Below are 18,217 nucleotides of genomic sequence, written 5' to 3'. Positions count from 1 at the left end.
TGAAAACATTCGATCGTTTTGATTTTCTTAGCCACGGGCTCCACGAGTAGTTTCATAACGTTTAATTTAGACTTAGTAGGTCAAAATGAAATTTATTTTAAATGAACTATCCTTTACTTCAACGCAATAATTGTAATATTTTAATGTTAAACTAATGTGAATTAAAAGTAATTTAGCTACCTATGTAAAATTGATTTCACAATTTTACTTATTTTAACGAAAAATCAATTCGTTAACATTTACATACAGAAGAAAATTCTATCTAAAAGAGTAAAGATAGAAAATCTGATGATTTACAAAAAGAATCAGAACAAACAATATAATTAAAAGAATTACTGAGGATTGTTTCATACTTTGATGGTACTTTAGATTAATGGATGCCATTTATTGAAGCTTGCAAAGAAGCTAAAAATATGCTGCCATTAAGTTGTGAATGCAAAACTCGTAAAAGGAAAATAAGAAGAGGAAATGAAATCAACTATTATTGGAATTAATTTCAAAACCGTTGATGAGTTTTTGTTACATTTAGCTGATATTTTTGCTCCACTACAAACTATATATCAGCTATTAGGAGAACTAGGAAACGAATGTCAAAGTGATAATAAAAATGAATTCTATTGGCAAATGTCTTAATAGAATTTGGCTCCTAAGTTAAAAAATAATCAAAGCAAAGAAACACCAAGACAATGTCGAATCAATAAGTCAAGTTGAAAAGGTTGCCTTCGAAGAAAATGCGTTGAAGTGTTTTAAACACCGATTGAAGCAAGAAATAAAATTAAACCTTTCTTCTAAAATAAATACCAATAATGCCCTAAAAACAACAATCAAAGTGGAAAAAGAATTGAAAATTTGAGAAGAAAGCTTGGAAAGTTTTAGGGTAAGATCCTAAGATTAAAATTAATAACACAGTGTATCGAGTAGATAATTGTACACATAAAAATATACATATAATAGTAATAAAGTCAGCTCGAGCAAAAAGCCAACGTTCACAAGAAAGCTCCATTAATGGCTGCAGAAAGAGCTAAACGATACAGAGAAAAGTAGAAGAAAAGTAGAATCATATCAAGTTGTCTGCCAGTATGTAATGATATCTCTGAAGTATCAACAAGCCGGTCCGAAAAAACTGCTAATGTTGAGATAAAAGCTACATTAACGGGCGAAGAAAAAAACTAAATGACATATAAAGAAGCAGAAATTTATCAAGTTCTCTGCATCGTCGGAAGTGAAAAAGTTAAAATTAGCGCAGAATATAGTAAATTAAGTAGACAGGCTTATCCATATATGTATGCTAAAGATCATCGACTTCACGCACAGAAGCTTTCAGTGCACGGCAAAAACTACATTATTACGTAAAATAGTAGTAAAATTTACAAATAATTGTTTTCTTTTATTAAATGTTATTCATAAACTTTGTCATAAACATAATTTCTATTATTTACTTTAGTTGATTTATTTCTTCTATGATGAATATGTTATCAGTAAAGTTTTGTGCAAAAATTGATTAAGGTTAGAGTAACAATTGTTTTATTACCACTCGCGTCAATGTTTTAATTTTACCGTAAACATAAAAACCAGTAGCCTTACTCAAAATTATCTTTTATTTTTTTTATGATAAAACCACTAGATAGAACATTCCAACATTGAGATTATTTGTAATCTAGACTATAACATTTATCAATAATAATTTTTTCAAGTACTAACTACGTTCTATTAGAAGGATAACGCGGGAAATTTTACCCGTTTACTATATGTATAATAGTATATAGTTTAATATATATAATACTAAATATATTGGCTATATAATTGTATAGGAAGGGGTCTTTTATAAATTGTAATATTAGTTTCTGTATAGCAATAAATACATCTGTAATTATTTTTATTTTTATTTGGACATCTTTAATTCATTTTTTTTAAATATATCAATTGGACATTCGAAAAAATACTCTAAAAAAACTACCATTGTTATATACGATATAGAAAATCATTAATTAAAATAAACATTACACAAAAATTTGCAGAAATTTGTAAATAGTTTATAAAACTGACGTAGTATACAATTCTAGCTTACAGTGGTATTTCGATTAGTTGAATTCTGATAAAACATCTCCATAATAACTCATGATACTCTCTATCCACGTAATAAAGCTAGCAACCTTTGTGAAAAGATCTGGTTTCACTGACTCACAAAATGTGTCAGCTGTACAAGCAATTCCAACTTGTACATTACCGACGAGCATTGGAGAACCGGAATCACCCTGAAATATCGAATCTTAATACGATTGCCAATTTTCTTTCTAATAAGTTTAGAATATTCAAACTTACATAACATACTCCTTGTTGCTCTTGAGTAGAAGTGCAGTAATGCTTATCCGCGTAGGTCCATACTTTCTGACATTCTTTCTTAGTTAATACCCGAACGTTGATGTAGCGAAGATGTTTGCTCATATCTTCATAATACTATAACAATTATAAGCATTTTTTAAATTTTGTATAAAGTTAAATTAAAGAAAATAGTTATACATACTTCGGCCGATCCCCAACCTGGTATAGTTGCTATAGAATTTTCGTAAGAGCCATCATCTAACGTTGCTAATGATACTGGTTGAATTTTATAAGTAAATGTTATGTTCGATGCCAAAAGAATCAGACCGATGTCGTTGTCGACGAATTCGAGACCCTTGCATACATTTTCGTTTTTTAAAATCGATAATATTTATCAATCCATAAGATGTAATACTTACATCGTTTTCATCTTCAGGTATGACGATAAAATCGGGGTGGAAGAACAATTTTTTCGCTCTATACGTGGTACCAGATCCGAGATTTCCTGATGTTCCAACTGTGATCAGAGGTTTGGATGTGTTTCTAAATATTTTTTGAAATGTAGTCAGCGAGGATATGCTTAATAAAGAAATTCCATCATTTCAAATGTTCAATGACATACTCATGCAAACAGTGGGCAGCTGTGAGGATCCAGCGTTCATGAATAATCGACCCACCGCAATGTTTATGGCCTTTGTAAGATATCAGGACAACAAAGGGGAATTGACCATTCCTTGCATTTTTGGCTCCGTAACTCTTGAGCCTTGCTGTTCAAATGATTGACAAATAAACAACAACGTAACTTTGTAGAGCACTGAATATTTATTTTAAGAAGTTTGGTATAAGTTATTGAGGTTATTGCTTACCTTCGCTAAAAGCTAGAAAGATCACAAAAAGGTAAAAGTGTATCAATATGAACTTCATAGTCATCTCATGACTGATTGTTACAGTTCGATGATATTTCATTTCTATTCTATAGATGAGGCTTTCATTCAGAAGTAAAACATATCATTAAAAGCTTAATTGGTTAGAAAAATATTTATAAAATACTCCCAATTAACTTTCGTTCGACTGCTTACGTTAAGCTGCGCTTATCATTTCCTTTGGAACTTTCCGAAGCTTGTCCAAGTCATCTAATTGTTCTAATTAACAAACGATTTAGTTTTCAATCCAATGTTATGTAATAGACAAAAAATTTACTGTAAATCAAAAATAAATTGTTGTGTGAGATTAATGATATAATTATCAATAATTTATTGACTTTCTGTGTATGAGCTTTAACTAATCAAAAATATAATTAAGTAATTTAGAAAGTCCAGTTATTTATTTATTTATAATCTAAGTATCAAATGAATTTCCGTTTGAGGCACACGATAAATGTTTGCTGTAAAACTTCCTGATTTTTTTCGAATTGTATCATCATTAATTAGACGATTTGCTAATAATTCAACTTAGTATAATTAGCAATTGATTTACCCAGGGTAAAATATTACTATTATATGTATAAAGCTTAAAACAGATAGCAAGCTCACATTCTACTTATTCACATATTTATTTAAAAAACAATTTGAGAAAAATTTTTTTTACGACTTTATCTTATTCAAAATTTATATTTTTTAAGTATAAAGAATTTTTCTTTTATTATAAAACTTTTCATCACCTATAGTTTTTAATACAATACTATTTAAAAAATTTTAATTTCTGAATGATAATGAAATTAGTTACTTTAATAAAAAATAATCACATCAGCGGTCAAATATGCCAAACAGAAGATAAAGGGATGTGGATTGAAACTTATTTGACTTTTATATATCAGTTTTTTTCTAGAGAAGTTGTTCAAAACTATGAACAACATAGAATAGGAAAAATAAATATAGAATTTAATAACGATGTTTTAATTGTTAAAACATACAAATCTCTTGAAACTTATACTATTTGAATGGTTGCTGACCGACTTTCGAATGTTTTCAAAAATTTACGTTACAAAAAATATACATTCAAATACAGTTAAACTTTTAGAGCTTACGAAATTTCACACAAGAAGTAGGGGATGAAAATACGTAATCGACCGTGATCTGTGTACAAATGTGATCAATGTAAAAAACTAAGAAATCAACGATCACAGTATAAACTCACGATATTGAAATGAGCTTATTGAAGATTGTTTACTTATGGCTTGCCTGCGAAATTCGTAACATTATACTTGCAAATGATGTTTTGAAATCGCCCAATATAGCTAACCGAAAAAATTCCTTAACATACTATTACGGTCGTGGTATATATAACGTAAATGCTCACACCAGAACAGTTTCAGTTTGGTTTATTATATATTTATAGATTAAGTCTTCAAATTATTGTTGATAGAGTTGTGAATTACAGAGCTTACTATTTAGTCTTGATATATTAGACGGGTGTCCCTATTACATGTAGCTTAAGATGTCAATGTACACTAATTCATCGGTAATTTAAACTGTAAACAGTTTAGAAGGGCAGAAATAACTAAAAATTTTATCAAATTATTTAACGTGCATTGTAGCACAATTTAGAAAGATTATGTAATAGAATGAAAAGAAGTCCCGTGACTGTTTCATCATGGCCGGTATGATAAAATTGATCTTATGAAAAAGTTGTACCAACCAGTACTCGGTCCCTTCTATAATATTGTCATACAAGAAAATTTCATATTTTATGGAATGAAACAAGTTTTAACCCATTTAATAGGTTCATTAGATACCCTAGTGAAAAAAATCACATGTCATTTTTGCATGATTTATTACGTTAATTGCCATGTGATATTGCAATTACATGATATATTACATAATATTACGCGTCTAATATCTAAATGTTCAAGGCGTACATCGCATCTTTTTACGTGATATGACAGATTTTTGTATGAAATCACGTGAATTCAAGCAATTAAGTGGCTTGCGTTGACTCTGAAAAATACGCAATTTCACCTGCATTTTTAAATGATATTACGTTAAATTACAATTAATATATGCTTGTTAGAAATATAATATTTATGTAATAAATTATACATAATTTTCAAAGAGATATTACGTGAAATTACAAAATTGTGCGACTTAATTTGAATCCAAAAGTTTATGAAAATTATCTTTTTTGTTATTTTATTTAACTTTATATATTTTCATTGTGAATTTTCGTATTTACATTACGATTTTGTAAAATAATTTAAGAAAAAATTGTAATTTTTGCCGTTATATACCAATAGATTATCAAGTCATACAAATATAACACGTGAATTATCACGTGCTTATGTGACTTTTTCAGTAAAGAATAGTATTGAATTTATTATTTAGTTTAAATATTCTCTAAACTCATTCAATTAAATTTCCAAAAAATGTCAGATATTAAGTAGATTGCTCGGTAAAAATGTAAGACAATATTTAATCATCAGGTTTAATAATTTAATTAGACTTCATTATTTCGTACCTGTAATCAAAAAACTTTCAAAATATGAAATGTTTTTGCAATGCTGCTGTATGTCACATAAAAATCTTTATTTATACGATTACTTAATTTATTCATAACATAACACAAAACACGATAAAAAGGAAAAATTAACCTACTAACTGAAACCAATCGAAATTGAAGATAATCTGAATTCCAGCAATTCCGAAATGAATTGAGAAAACTAAAATAAACTTAAATAATGATAGCGGACACGTCAAGTAATCTCCCTCTCTTTCTCTTCACATCGCAAAGTTCGCCAACCATATTCGAGCAGAAGAGATTACTGTCGTAATCGTACGCGCGCGCGCACAATTTCAATCGACAAACGTTGCTTATTGGCCCTGTGTTGGCCCAGCGCTGTTGCTATAGCGGTGTACGTATAGGTTAGGTTTATCATCCACGGCACTTTACTACGTACACTACTACTACTACTCTTCTTCATCCTCATCCTCGACAAGCTTTCAAAATATCAAACGAGGATGCTCGACTTGTTCACAATCTTCAGCAAAGGCGGCATCGTGCTCTGGTGCTTCCAAAGCACAGCTCAAATCTTTACACCAAGTGTTAACGCCCTAATCAAAAGTGTCATACTACAGGTATACTTTTTGATTATTTCCAAACTATTGACATTTTTCTCGGTATATTGAATTTAGATGATTGTTGTCAAATCATTCGTACTTTGTTTTGAATTTAATTTTCTTCGGCTTTGTACGGTCGATTGGAACCTTCGGAGCTTAGATTTAAGTGCTGTAATTACGTTCCATATGGATACATTGAATGTTCTGTCACATGTGCTGTTATTTGTAAACAGGTTGCCAACTTTTTTTAGAAAGTAAATATTTTTTTGTTCGTTGTATAATGCACTTGCATTCAGTCTTTCTAAGTAAAATTAAGAATTAAACAGATAACGGGGTTTGTTTTAAATTAGAAGCCAATTAGAATAATTTGTTATTAATTAGATCCAAAAATAGAAATAAGTTTCTAGTTCTCTAGTGACACATATATGAAATAAATAGTGAAATGTGAAGGAAAATTTTTTAAATCTTATATCATGTGGTTTTATTTATTAGAAATAAGCAGTGAATTATTTTTATAAAAATTATAACATTATTTTACAAAATAATTAGTTATTTTTTTAAAGTATTTTTCTTGAATTGGATTTTTTTTAATTACAAAGAAATTTTTTTCTAAATATTTCTTTATTGTGAACAATATACAAAAGGTATTTGAATTCCAACAAATAGACAGTATTTGTTTATAAATAAGTCTTTGCAATATTTAATTTATGGATATATCAATTACAGGAGAGAACTGGAAATCAAGTGTTTGAGCACGATGCATTACGCCTACAATACAAATTGGACAATGAGTTTGAATTGGTTTTTGTGGTGGCATATCAAAAAATACTACAGTTATCCTACATTGACAAGTTTTTAAATGATATCCATCTGGAGTTTAGAGATCGTTACAAAAATGAGCTACAAAATGCGCAATGGTTTTTCAACTATGATTTCAAGAAAATTTACGAGCAAACACTGATATTAGCTGAGCAATGGAGTAAATCTCAAGCTAAAATTCCTAAACAAATGAGAACTTTTGATGAAAGTCAAAAGTCTAAAAAGACTGTCGCTAGTATGATAGAGAGAAAAGATGATCATAAAGATAAGGATAATAAGAAACAAAGTAAGTATGCTTCAGTGAACTTTTTCCTTAACCTTCTAATTTTTTATTCATTCAAATGGAATATTTTTCATTTTCACTGGCTTGTCATCATAGCTATAATAATCTAAATTTCATGAAACATTTGGCTAAATTAACATTTCCTTGCATTTAAACGAATAAAAAGGTTTTGCTGGATTATTTTATGGAGATGGAAATTTGCCATTTTTTCAGATAAAAAAAAAAGGGGGACCAATGAGGCTGACGAAAGTCAACGTAAGTTGATAGTGAGATGAATTTGGCTTTATTATAATTTTGCATGCTATGCTTTGCTAGTCATGTAAGATTTTCTATTTCTATAAAATAGAACTAATCATCGTTATATATAATTATATATAATTATCATCATTATATATAATTATATATGTACTTACAAATGTATAATAATTAGTAATTGGAAATGTAATTTGATTTAGCTAAAATCCAAGAAGTGCCTAAAATACCGGACTCGCCAAAACCGAATGCCGTTCAAAATGGTGAACTTGATGAAGAAATGTTAATAGCTAACCGTATAAAACTCGCTCAGAAAATGTCTGGCCCCAAAAAAAAGGCTGATAAACAGTAAGTTACTAAAGTCTTTAACATTATTATTGATTATTTCCAGGAATATGTTCAGCAATTATCGTTTTTATTTTTAGAAAAAGTCCAAAGCCTGAAAAAGCTGGTAAGAAACCTAGGGTTTGGGAATTAGGCGGAACAAACAAAGACGTTGCCTCGCTAGAACGTACTAAGGATAAACCTGAATTATCAGAAGAATATGTTGCTACTGATACAACAGTACAAAATTAACTTTTTATCTTAATTAATACATGAAATTAGGATATTAACATATCTTTTTTTCTAGATTATTGGTCAAATGAAAGGTAGCATTCGAGATTTGGAAGTTGAAAGCTCTTCTGAAGAAAACGATGGTGACTCGGATGAGTTGGAATTCCAAAAAACTAAGCCTCAGCAAAAGAAATCCAGCGGCATGTTCTCCATGTTTAAGAGTTTAGTTGGTAACAAATCTCTCACTGAAGAAACCATGCGTCCAGTACTCGAACAGTTGCGAGTTCACCTGATTTCTAAGAATGTTGCAATAGATATCGCTGAAAAACTATGCGATTCGGTTTGTACAAAACTCGAAGGCAAAGTTCTTGGTACTTTCGACAGTGTTGCCAGCACCGTTAAATCATCATTGACTGATGCTCTCGTGCAAATTTTGTCACCTGAACGACGAGTTGATATTCTTCGCGATGCTTTTGAGGCAAAGAAGAATAGTAGACCTTACGTCATGGCTTTCTGTGGTGTAAATGGCGTTGGAAAATCTACAAATTTAGCCAAGATTTGTTTCTGGTTGATAGAGAACAATTTTAGAGTGTTAATTGCTGCTTGTGATACCTTCAGAGCCGGAGCTGTTGAACAGTTAAGAACTCATATGAAGCATCTGAATGCTTTGCATCCACCGGAGAAGCATGGAGGTTTTACTATGGTTCAACTATACGAAAAAGGTAGTTACTTTTATAAGTACTTTTTAAATCTTACTAATCTTCAAAAACTTAATAATGGTTTATTTTTGTATAATTTTTAACAATTATTATGCAACTGTAATTTCTTCTTAATGATTGGTTTTATGCAGCCGAATTATTAATATTTTACAAGCTTTTTCAATTATTCTTTATCTATTTCTCTTAATGTAAATGTCAAAAAAGGATCTTTGGCTTTACATTTTAGATTAACTAATTAATTATTATTTCTACCTTCCATTATGTTAGTATGAACATTAATCATCGATAGGAAGGATCGACTCATAAAATAATTATCAATTTTTTATTTCATCCAATGTTTTGCTGATCCTGTTGTCAACCACTTCAAGGAAATAAATCACGATTATAAAAACTGATTGGTATTAAAGACTACCGTGTCAATATGATTATTATAAATGCCATTGAAATAGAAGTTTTTGCAAGCCAGTTTGTGTTATACTTGACTAGACCTTTGATTTTTTATCAACATTTAGCCGAAATACGTGAATTCAAATTACAACTTCAATATTTACTTAAAAATGTGTGTTTTAATAAATATAAAACATTTTTTATTTACAGGCTATGGCAAGGACGCCGCAGGTATAGCAATGGAGGCAATTCGTTACGCTAGAGAATCGCATTTCGATGTTGTACTAGTAGATACGGCTGGCCGTATGCAGGACAACGAGCCATTGATGCGCGCTCTCGCGAAACTCATCAAGGTCAACGATCCCGATCTCGTGCTTTTTGTCGGTGAAGCCCTTGTTGGCAACGAAGCCGTCGACCAGCTTGTCAAATTTAATCAAGCTCTCGCTGATTACAGCAGCACCACTAATCCTCATATCATTGATGGCATCGTGCTTACTAAGTTTGATACAATTGACGATAAGGTAGGGTTGAAGATTTTTAAATATAAGTGGCACATCTCATAATTTTATTTAATTGAATATAATTCAGAACAGAAATATTAGCAAAATCAACTACTCGGTTATTAATTTATTCAGAATTTTATCTAATTCTATCTCAACCTTTCAAATGCAGTAATTCAAATGTTTCCAAACTATAATTTTAAAAAGCACTTCCATTGAATAAATGACATTATTAGAATATATTTGAATGTAGCTTTTTAGGTAAAATATGTTTCTAATGAAAATGAAAAATTTTAGGTGGGTGCTGCGATCTCGATGACTTATATCACTGGTCAGCCAATTGTTTTCGTCGGTACTGGCCAGACTTACACGGATCTGAAGTCCTTGAATGCAAAAGCTGTGGTTCACGCCTTGATGAAGTGAATGTTATCTATTTCTATAAATTTATATGTAGACATAAATTCCCTACTTCAAATTGTTAAATTTCATTGATATATATTTACACTAAGAGGGTTCGATAAGCAATTTGCTCACCGCTTCTAACATCGAACTTAGAGATATTGAATTTTATACGATGGAAAACAATTTTGTGGAGTTAGAATGATGTGTAAAAATTCTTGTATATTTCAAAAGAAATTTTTTGTCTATCATGTTGTGTTATATGTTTAACATTTACTTTTTGGAAAATTTGTATCTTGTTTTCGTCATTTAATTGTATTACATGTCTAAAGTTATCGATAATTGTTGGAAAAATCGTAGTTATTTTTACTGAGCAGCTTATTTATTGTAAAGCTTAGCGATAAGAAAGAATTTTATAGCAAATCTTATTAAAAATATTTATGGATTACATCAAATGCTGTACAATATTTATTAATTACCGAATAATATTTCCTATTCATCTAGATGCACTTGCATTTTCATCGATAAAAAAAATCACCGGGCAACTAAAATACCCAATAAATTAAGATTCAAATGTGGCCCATAGAAAGTTGCTCTAAATTTCTGCCGTTTCCATCTTTATTCGCCGATGAAGTCTCATGTTCGTCGCCTTCCAGTTCCCAGTGAATACAATCGTCGAACTTCTCATCCTCGCTGATGCTTCCGCAAATCGAAAATCTCAGAATCAAGCCTAAAATCAAATTACTCTCAGACAGCAAATATAATTGCACAACGACAACGTGCTTACCAGTGAGCAAACCACTAACTACAGCAATACCAAGTGTGACAGCGAGAGCCAGCAGTTGATAAGCAGCTTGCTGAGCAGCGCTACGATTAAGACCGGGTTTGAATACTGTATTGTAGTTATCGTTGAGCATGGTTAGATTCTGCCCTAAGCTGGGAACGCGTGCCGGAAATATCTGGAAAAAATATTACATTGAATGATCTTGGTTAAAATATCGATTAGTCGTTGGGACACCTCGTATAAGGAATAATTGTAAACATCTTCCGTCGCAATCCCGGCAAGAATGGCACCAAATAGCCCAGCTATAATTGCTGGCATGCCGTGTAAATTATGAACTCCGCATGTATCGTGAATCTTCAAGCGCTTCTGTATCAGTGGCTGTAAAAGCGGATTATTTATTGTTGTTATCAGTATTACATGTTTACCGGATATTTCAATTACCGTGAGATATTTGTAGCCAAGCACACTAATGATACCAGCTGCACTGCCTACAACTAGAGCTCCATATGGTTGACACATCATACCTGTCAATCAAATTTTTTCAGTCAAACCAAAAATTACTCATGAAATTGCTCGTCCAAGCTTTCAATGCAGCAGTAGTACATTCTATACATTTACAGTTTTAGATTCACATACCAGCTGCAGTGCCAATGGCAACGCCACCAGCGAGAGTCGAATTTTGCACGTGTACCATGTTGAACTTGTTCTGTTTGGAAACGAAAGCTGATATGGCGAACGACACGACGCAACTCGCTGCTATCGACAACAAGGTGTTGATGATCGCTCGATGTTGCTCGTCGCCCTTCAATGCTGCGCTGTTGAACGACGGCCAGAATAACCACAAGAATACCGTGCCTTAAACATCGATTTGCGTAAAGTATCATCACTGCTCCATTCAGATCAAAGCAGAGAAACCAATTCACATGCTGTACTCACCAATCATTGCGAATATGTCAGACTCGTAAGTGGATCCTTCGAGGCTGTGCTCCTTGGGCTTCTCCTTCATGCCAGATACAAAGCTCACTGCCAATCCAAAGTAAGCCCCAAACGCGTGCACGTACATACTATCTCCAGCGTCTACGGCCTATATAGCAAGATCCTTTGATGGCATAATCAATTGTACTGAATACGTTCGCGGATCTGAACAGCGTTGTGGCTCGATTCTAACGCTAATCATAGATCTGCCTTGCGATTTTTTTTGATAATCTAGCAAATGCCATTTACCGATGAAGTCGTGAAAAATTGTTCAATATTAATATGGAACTTTCCAATTATTACAACTGCTATGAATTGATACCAGTATTTCCGTTTATTTGCAGACAAGACGAGAATGTAATTTATTCAAATACATCAACTCTATCATCGGGATAAGATTATCAATCGAATAAATAAAACATCAGAGGCAACGTCGACGTGAAAGAAATATCGTTAAGATTAAATTTTTCAAGCGATCCTACGGTTCTCCAACTTTCATAAGTTATTAACGAACGTATTAAATGTTTCAAGTTCGAATTTTCTTTGTCAAGTCTTCGAATACACAAATCGAAGCATGAATTTCACGAAGCGAAGTCTCCGAGCGCTGCCCAATATAATACAAACCCCAAAATGCTTCTCGCCGATGTACTTGTTGAGAGTGTAGACGATGAGCTCAATAATGCCCATGAAGATGAGCTGGATGTAGGTGGTTTTGCCGAGTAGCGCGCCCATTGATATAAGTGGTGCAGCCACTGCCACGTCAGCACTTAGCAGCCTGCGCATTATGAGAGACTGAATTAATGGTTGAACCATCGGGATAATATGCAGCGCTCTGTATCTACCGTGCGCTTGCCACGGCAACGTTGATCGCGATGTCGCCGCGACGTTACGCATCATCGATTTGTCACCAACGACTCGACGTTCGGTGGGCTCTCGTGGTCGACTGCACGAGCTACGAGTTTGCACCGTGAGGAGATAAAATCAGCGGGGCTCTCATCTCGCGAAGCGCGCAAAAACACGAGGGAGTCGTCCCGCAAGGATTCTCCGCCTTGCAAACGGCGCGTCAGCTTAAGCTTTCGGCGAAAGGCGTGCAAACGTATGCAAAAGCGGAGAGACAAGCAGCGAGTGGCGCGACACTGGGAATACGGAAACGACTTGTTGATACCCTTGGGCTACTGTCGCCTCTTTGTTACCACACCCCTTTTCACGTTCGCGCGACTCTCGATTCTCCAAGCTGATTTCGCTGCTGTCACATCTTTTTTTCTCTCTCTTTTTCTTCTCGAACGTTCTTGTCTTGAGTGGTATTCTTTATTTTGAGGGCATCGCCAATCGCAAAATGATCGAAATTGATCGACTCGAACGCTCGTGAGTAGAGAAAATATAATGGCTTACGAATCAAGCGATAGCGGTGCTTTCCCATCCTTGCCCATGTTGAATAGCCCTTCGCACAGCATGGCCACTTGCACGAGAATCGCACCAACCAGGAATGTCAATCCAATAGCGCTTTGACCGTATCTTCGCAGAAAAGTCATGAGAAAGCCAAAGCCGATGAATATCATCACGTGGACATCTTGGTACACTGATAATCAAACCAATTTTTTAATTACTGGAAGTACCAGGGCTTGAGTTTAGCAAAACATAATTGCCAATTTCTTAAGTGGTATGTTTGAGTTAAGTGTATTTCTTGTCTATCCGTTGAATAGTCAAAGCCGCTTTTAGGGTACTGGGGCGTTGCTGTAATTTTGACCGGTCTGTTCAAAAATCGCGCTGATTTTGCTTTTATTTTCACAAATCTTTTTTAAGCATGCTGAATTTAATAACTGTGTAATGCTGTGTAAAGATTTTTTTGGCTCAAGCAAAAATCTGCATTACCAAAATCCTGCTAAAAGCTACATTTCCCTACATTATCATTTGCGTGTTACCAGTAGAGTGTTCTCGATTAAATATCTCTTAATTAAAAAAAAGCTTTTACCATTTAAAAATTATAACATCATTTTATTAAATAACGGGCTAATTATAATAAAAGCATTATATTGGATATTTCAACTGGAAATTTGAAGGGTGAATTTTTGGTAATTTAATCTTCTCAAATAATTTGTTATAATACTGAATGATATCATTTCAATTTGTTTAAATAAATTAAAATAATATTTCAATAAATTTATTATTTCGAGATATATTTTGTTTTAAAAAATCAAATTTGTCATTGAAAATTTCATAAATTCAGTTGTGAAGGTTTATTTAGCGATAAGTCGAAATATTCTTTAAATGCGAATCAGATTTCGTAGCAAGATAAATATTGTCCTTTTGCAATTATCTCATCTAAAATAACGAAACATTCAATCTCAAATGTATAAATCGAAGATAAAAATCTCCCATCATTTCAAACAACTAATTAATTCACCACCATCTATCGAAAACAAAAAACATTCTCTTACCCTTCAGCTTATTCATACAGACAGATACATACATGCCATTAATAATCCAACTTACCGACTTGAACAAACACTGCGAAATTCACGGTTGGCCTTCCGATTAGATACAGTCCCTATAACTTTACTGCCGGGAGCTATTTCAATATTCGATGCGTTCCTTTGATCTGACAAGCTTCTGACTATTTTGTTTGATAAGACATTCGCCTTCACAATACTCGCGATATTGTTCCCGAACAATGTATCGAATACACTCTTCTTAAATATTTTTGCATTGGAATTTTATTGATGGAATATTTGTCTTATACTTCACTTATTTTAGCGCGAGAACTGTTCAACAACTAGAGCTTGGTCTTGATGAAAATACTTAAAAATTGCCAATATTTAGAAAATTATGTTGAACAAAATCAATCATAAACTTCAAAATAATAAGTAATTCAATTCACAATAAAAATCAGTCGATGTATTAGTATATTCTCTTCAGTTAAACGACCTAGCAACTATGTCTATTCTGCCATTCGAGGAAACATTGGAAACTGGTTCGAATGTAATCTGATCTCTAGACTCGATATCAGTGTGCTAAATGTCTCTCCGTACACATTCAATTTTCCTGCCGAATTATTTTCGTCTATTCGGCCTTTGATACTTCCTACTTTCAATCTACTTTTCTCTGTTAAAGGTGCTCCATTTATTCACGTGTTTTTTTTGCACTATACTATTTTGATATTTACGTGAATGTGAAATTCAATATACAAATGGCATTGATGACGTTTGAAATGTTTTTTATCGTGCAGACTAAGTTAGTAGTATTGAATATTCTCAGTTGTTAATCACATAGTTTATCTAATGAATACTTGTTTGGAAATGGTTAGTACTTCGTGTAGCGTTTTTTTTGTTTTCGTTTATATCCAATGCATGTAAACATAGCATAATACTTCAGAATACCTATCGCAATAAAAGTGAAATTTCTATTTATGTTTATAACTACGACTGTATGATGCAGCAGCATTTGCATTTTCCGGGTATAAAACTTCTTTGCCCAACTCTCCGAAACTCCGTTGAAATCCACAACGAGATCGATTATTCAGCGGAACTCAACGTGGCGCGCCATTTTTTAAAAGCGAAACAATAAAGCTAAAGCAACGGCATTCGAACAATAGAGCTTCTACTCACAATGCGAGAAGCGAGAAAGACTTACGCCTGTACGTGATCGGCAATTCGTTGGCGGCAAGTGGCATGATCGACGTTGGTTTGGCATAATCGAACAGCGCTATGATGCAAACGAGAAGAAAAGCTTGGACGAACACTAACGTTATCGCGTGAGCTAGCCTCGACTGATAGTTCATATTTTGCGTGTGTACCTTACAAGACTGGCCGCTCGAGGACGCGAACTAGCCAGAGCCTTGAAATTTCGCTCATTGTGCATTTTGTAAATCGCTTGCCATTCTAATGCTAGGAGGTGCGCGTTATTGGTTGAAAGCACTTTCGATGCTCCCAATGAGATATGGATGGAGTACGTATTCTTTTGTAAATTGCACGTTTACGAATGCCTAGCGTCGTCGACAGGCATTTCGAAACTCGATCTTCAATCGCTTTGTTCACAGATAACTGCGGTTCAGTCTCGTGACAGGCAGCGCCAATGCAAAATCCATAAATTCCTCATTGTATTTACTCACTTGGATAGAGCGGAGGCGGCTTGTCGTCTCGTCTGTCTGCCGTTATTCCACTGTTTGACGAATAAACCGTGATCGCTAGAAGTAAGCAAATGGAAAATCTAAAAATTTTGTCTTGCACATAATCGAACAGCTGAAATTGTTCTACGAGAACTAGTTAGATGGTTTGATCGTATCGCTAATTCAAATGTAAAGAGACTTACAACCACGTGCTTCCATCGTTTATTAGTGTACAACTTACTCGATCTATTTCTCATCTCGGGTTGAGCTTCCGGTCCATATGTCATTAGCGTTCCCATCAGCACTATCACCACCAGTTGGATCAGCATCAGTAGCATCACCTGCTGCTTCTCGCCGCAGAGCCCAGACATTTCCTGGCGTTGCACATATGATATCAAAGAAATTATTTCGTATGAATTTTTATTTTATTCGAAAGCATAAAAGTATTTAAATCAAACGGTAAAACCGATAAACTGTAATATCAAGCAAACAACTTAAGACCAGCTTAAGCGTTCGCTCAATTGTCTATGCCCCACCCTATTAAAAAAAAAAGAAAAGAAAGTAGCGTAATCAATTCAAACTTTTCGAGCAAACAACACCAATGGTATAATCACCAGCACACCGACACGCAAAAAGAAAAAGCTCGAATGAAGTTATAAGCTTCCTTGAGCTTTTCGTCGCAACGCAAATTCCGCTCTCTGTGGGGAAAATTGCGCTCTCTTCCTCTCCACGCCGCGGTAAAACGCTTCTCGCGAGCTCTGGAGGATTAGCACTTGCTCGCGCAGCCCCTCGCGTACTTTTGAGTGCGAGTAAAGTCGCTCGTGATTTATCGCTTGGAAAAGGATTCGTATGGAGTGCCGTTGCCGGTCGTAGTGCGATTTTTGATGCTGGTAAGTGCTCTTCGCGCGAAATGGACTTGCGTGGCTTTTCAAAGTTTTGTGAAATGCCTTGTTGAACGTTTCTTTTCGGGGGAGACAATTGTTTGCTTTATTTGAACTATTCGCGTACTTCTTTTCTCGCAATACAAGTAAGCATGCTCCCTAGCTCGACTATTAAAATTGTATCTTAGTATAGTGCAAATTAGATAACAAAATTGTGTTATCTCGTGGCGATAACACAATTCAGTACTTGCTCAACGATCGCATTCCGCGTGTAAGCAATAGTGCAGAATCTTTTCATCTATGTTCGCTCATTGTGAATTCTAAATCAAAATAAGCTAAGTCGACAAAGCGCTGGCTGAATACATTTCCAAACATCGTAAACTACAGATCACTCCAAGAAAATTCAATTCGGCTCGAATAAATTCATGCCGTAAACAATAACTCGAGAAAAATTTACTGGGTCGTACGATAATCCGCTCTCATGAAATAAAAAGGAGCACAAATAAACAGTGGCTTCGCCATATCCGTTGCAGCTGCACGTACTCATACGCACAAAAAAATCGAAGAAGCTTTACGAGCTGGACTCGCATAAAAATTGCTCGTTGCTGCGCGATAAATTTGAAGATCGCGACGCGACAGTGCAATATGTGCTACGGGGCGCACCGGAGGCCTAAGTTTTTCTTATAGTTATATTTTGAGACTGATCAACTATGTGACGGAGAAAGCCATTTACTTTTAGAAATTGGCACTTTACTTATTTTTATTAATCGTGTGCTTTGTTGACAAAGTGTAAGCGCTTATACGTTTGAACATATAAACACTTTTATTTTACGTTTGAGTTTTATTGTACTAGAAGTTTCGAGCGCGCGGCACATAGAATAGTACATGTGACATTGCGAATTACATGTAATACTTATAAAACAGCCAATACAATGTACGTCATTGTAGTGTCGTGTTATAAAGTGAAAACAGAAATACACGCATGCAAAACTATGTGTATGTAAGATGTGTTAAATATTTGTATCTATTAAAAAATAAATAGCATTTCAACAAATTTCCGTTAAATGCACTTAGTTCATTTTTACTATTATTATATTGTTTGTAGATAAAACTTAGTTATATATGGTGTAATTTATAATAAAATAGTTCTCACGAAATAGTTCTTTGTAAATTTTTTATTCGCT

The 18,217-nt window shown here is 33.7% G+C and overlaps 3 protein-coding genes across 9 annotated transcripts in view; 1 reads left to right on the top strand and 2 right to left on the bottom strand.

The window, feature by feature from the left end:
- Positions 1 to 1,892: 1,892 nt before the first annotated feature.
- On the bottom strand, positions 1,893 to 5,970 carry LOC131667887 (chymotrypsin-1-like). 6 transcript variants are annotated; one of them, XM_058941633.1, is made up of 8 exons: positions 5,776 to 5,970; positions 3,402 to 3,521; positions 3,189 to 3,307; positions 2,945 to 3,089; positions 2,742 to 2,865; positions 2,525 to 2,677; positions 2,323 to 2,457; positions 1,893 to 2,255 (listed from the first exon to the last, which is right to left on the bottom strand). In XM_058941633.1, exons 3-8 carry the CDS (start codon positions 3,286 to 3,288, stop codon positions 2,082 to 2,084), a joined length of 831 nt encoding a protein of 276 aa, XP_058797616.1. In that variant the 5' UTR covers positions 3,289 to 3,307; positions 3,402 to 3,521; positions 5,776 to 5,970; the 3' UTR covers positions 1,893 to 2,081. The 6 variants fall into 6 exon arrangements, with proteins under 6 accessions (XP_058797616.1, XP_058797618.1, XP_058797613.1 ...); XM_058941635.1 differs by having other exon boundaries at positions 3,402 to 3,464; XM_058941630.1 differs by having other exon boundaries at positions 3,189 to 3,521; positions 5,776 to 5,969.
- Positions 5,971 to 6,131: 161 nt separating this feature from the next.
- On the top strand, positions 6,132 to 10,322 carry LOC131667877 (signal recognition particle receptor subunit alpha homolog). Its single transcript, XM_058941615.1, has 8 exons — positions 6,132 to 6,392; positions 7,101 to 7,479; positions 7,690 to 7,731; positions 7,932 to 8,076; positions 8,154 to 8,292; positions 8,360 to 9,005; positions 9,600 to 9,910; positions 10,187 to 10,322. Exons 1-8 carry the CDS (start codon positions 6,276 to 6,278, stop codon positions 10,310 to 10,312), a joined length of 1,905 nt encoding a protein of 634 aa, XP_058797598.1. The 5' UTR covers positions 6,132 to 6,275; the 3' UTR covers positions 10,313 to 10,322.
- A 519-nt stretch (positions 10,323 to 10,841) lies between these two features.
- Positions 10,842 to 18,217, bottom strand: part of LOC131667878 (ammonium transporter Rh type B-B) — a 63,356-nt gene continuing 55,980 nt past the window's right edge. For both annotated transcript variants that reach the window (XM_058941616.1, XM_058941617.1), the window contains exons 2-11: positions 16,394 to 16,526; positions 16,156 to 16,230; positions 13,440 to 13,626; positions 12,672 to 12,822; positions 12,009 to 12,156; positions 11,709 to 11,927; positions 11,514 to 11,596; positions 11,307 to 11,450; positions 11,076 to 11,247; positions 10,842 to 11,018 (exon numbers count right to left, since the gene is read on the bottom strand). In XM_058941616.1, coding sequence (XP_058797599.1) covers positions 10,858 to 11,018; positions 11,076 to 11,247; positions 11,307 to 11,450; positions 11,514 to 11,596; positions 11,709 to 11,927; positions 12,009 to 12,156; positions 12,672 to 12,822; positions 13,440 to 13,626; positions 16,156 to 16,230; positions 16,394 to 16,526 — 1,473 coding nt within the window. In that variant the 3' untranslated portion in view covers positions 10,842 to 10,857. The remainder of the gene's footprint in view (positions 11,019 to 11,075; positions 11,248 to 11,306; positions 11,451 to 11,513; positions 11,597 to 11,708; positions 11,928 to 12,008; positions 12,157 to 12,671; positions 12,823 to 13,439; positions 13,627 to 16,155; positions 16,231 to 16,393; positions 16,527 to 18,217) is intronic.

Source organism: Phymastichus coffea, unplaced genomic scaffold (assembly GCF_024137745.1).
Source record: "Phymastichus coffea isolate CEN01 unplaced genomic scaffold, Cenicafe_Pcof_1.1 PCOF00071, whole genome shotgun sequence".
NCBI classification, from domain to species: Eukaryota; Metazoa; Arthropoda; class Insecta; order Hymenoptera; family Eulophidae; genus Phymastichus; species Phymastichus coffea.
This window is presented reverse-complemented; position numbering and strand designations above follow the sequence as displayed.

Excerpts from the sequence above, each read along its gene's own strand:
- LOC131667887 (XM_058941633.1), bottom strand. The coding sequence starts at position 3,288 with ATGAAATATCATCGAACTGTAACAATCAGTCATGAGATGACTATGAAG. Across the intron at positions 3,090-3,188 it reads CTTTCTAGCTTTTAGCGAAG|CAAGGCTCAAGAGTTACGGA; the intron begins GTAAGCAATAAC and ends TCATTTGAACAG. Across the intron at positions 2,256-2,322 it reads AGCAACAAGGAGTATGTTAT|GGTGATTCCGGTTCTCCAAT; the intron begins GTAAGTTTGAAT and ends TCGATATTTCAG.
- LOC131667877 (XM_058941615.1), top strand. The coding sequence starts at position 6,276 with ATGCTCGACTTGTTCACAATCTTCAGCAAAGGCGGCATCGTGCTCTGG. Across the intron at positions 7,480-7,689 it reads TAAGGATAATAAGAAACAAA|ATAAAAAAAAAAGGGGGACC; the intron begins GTAAGTATGCTT and ends CCATTTTTTCAG. Across the intron at positions 9,911-10,186 it reads TTGATACAATTGACGATAAG|GTGGGTGCTGCGATCTCGAT; the intron begins GTAGGGTTGAAG and ends GAAAAATTTTAG.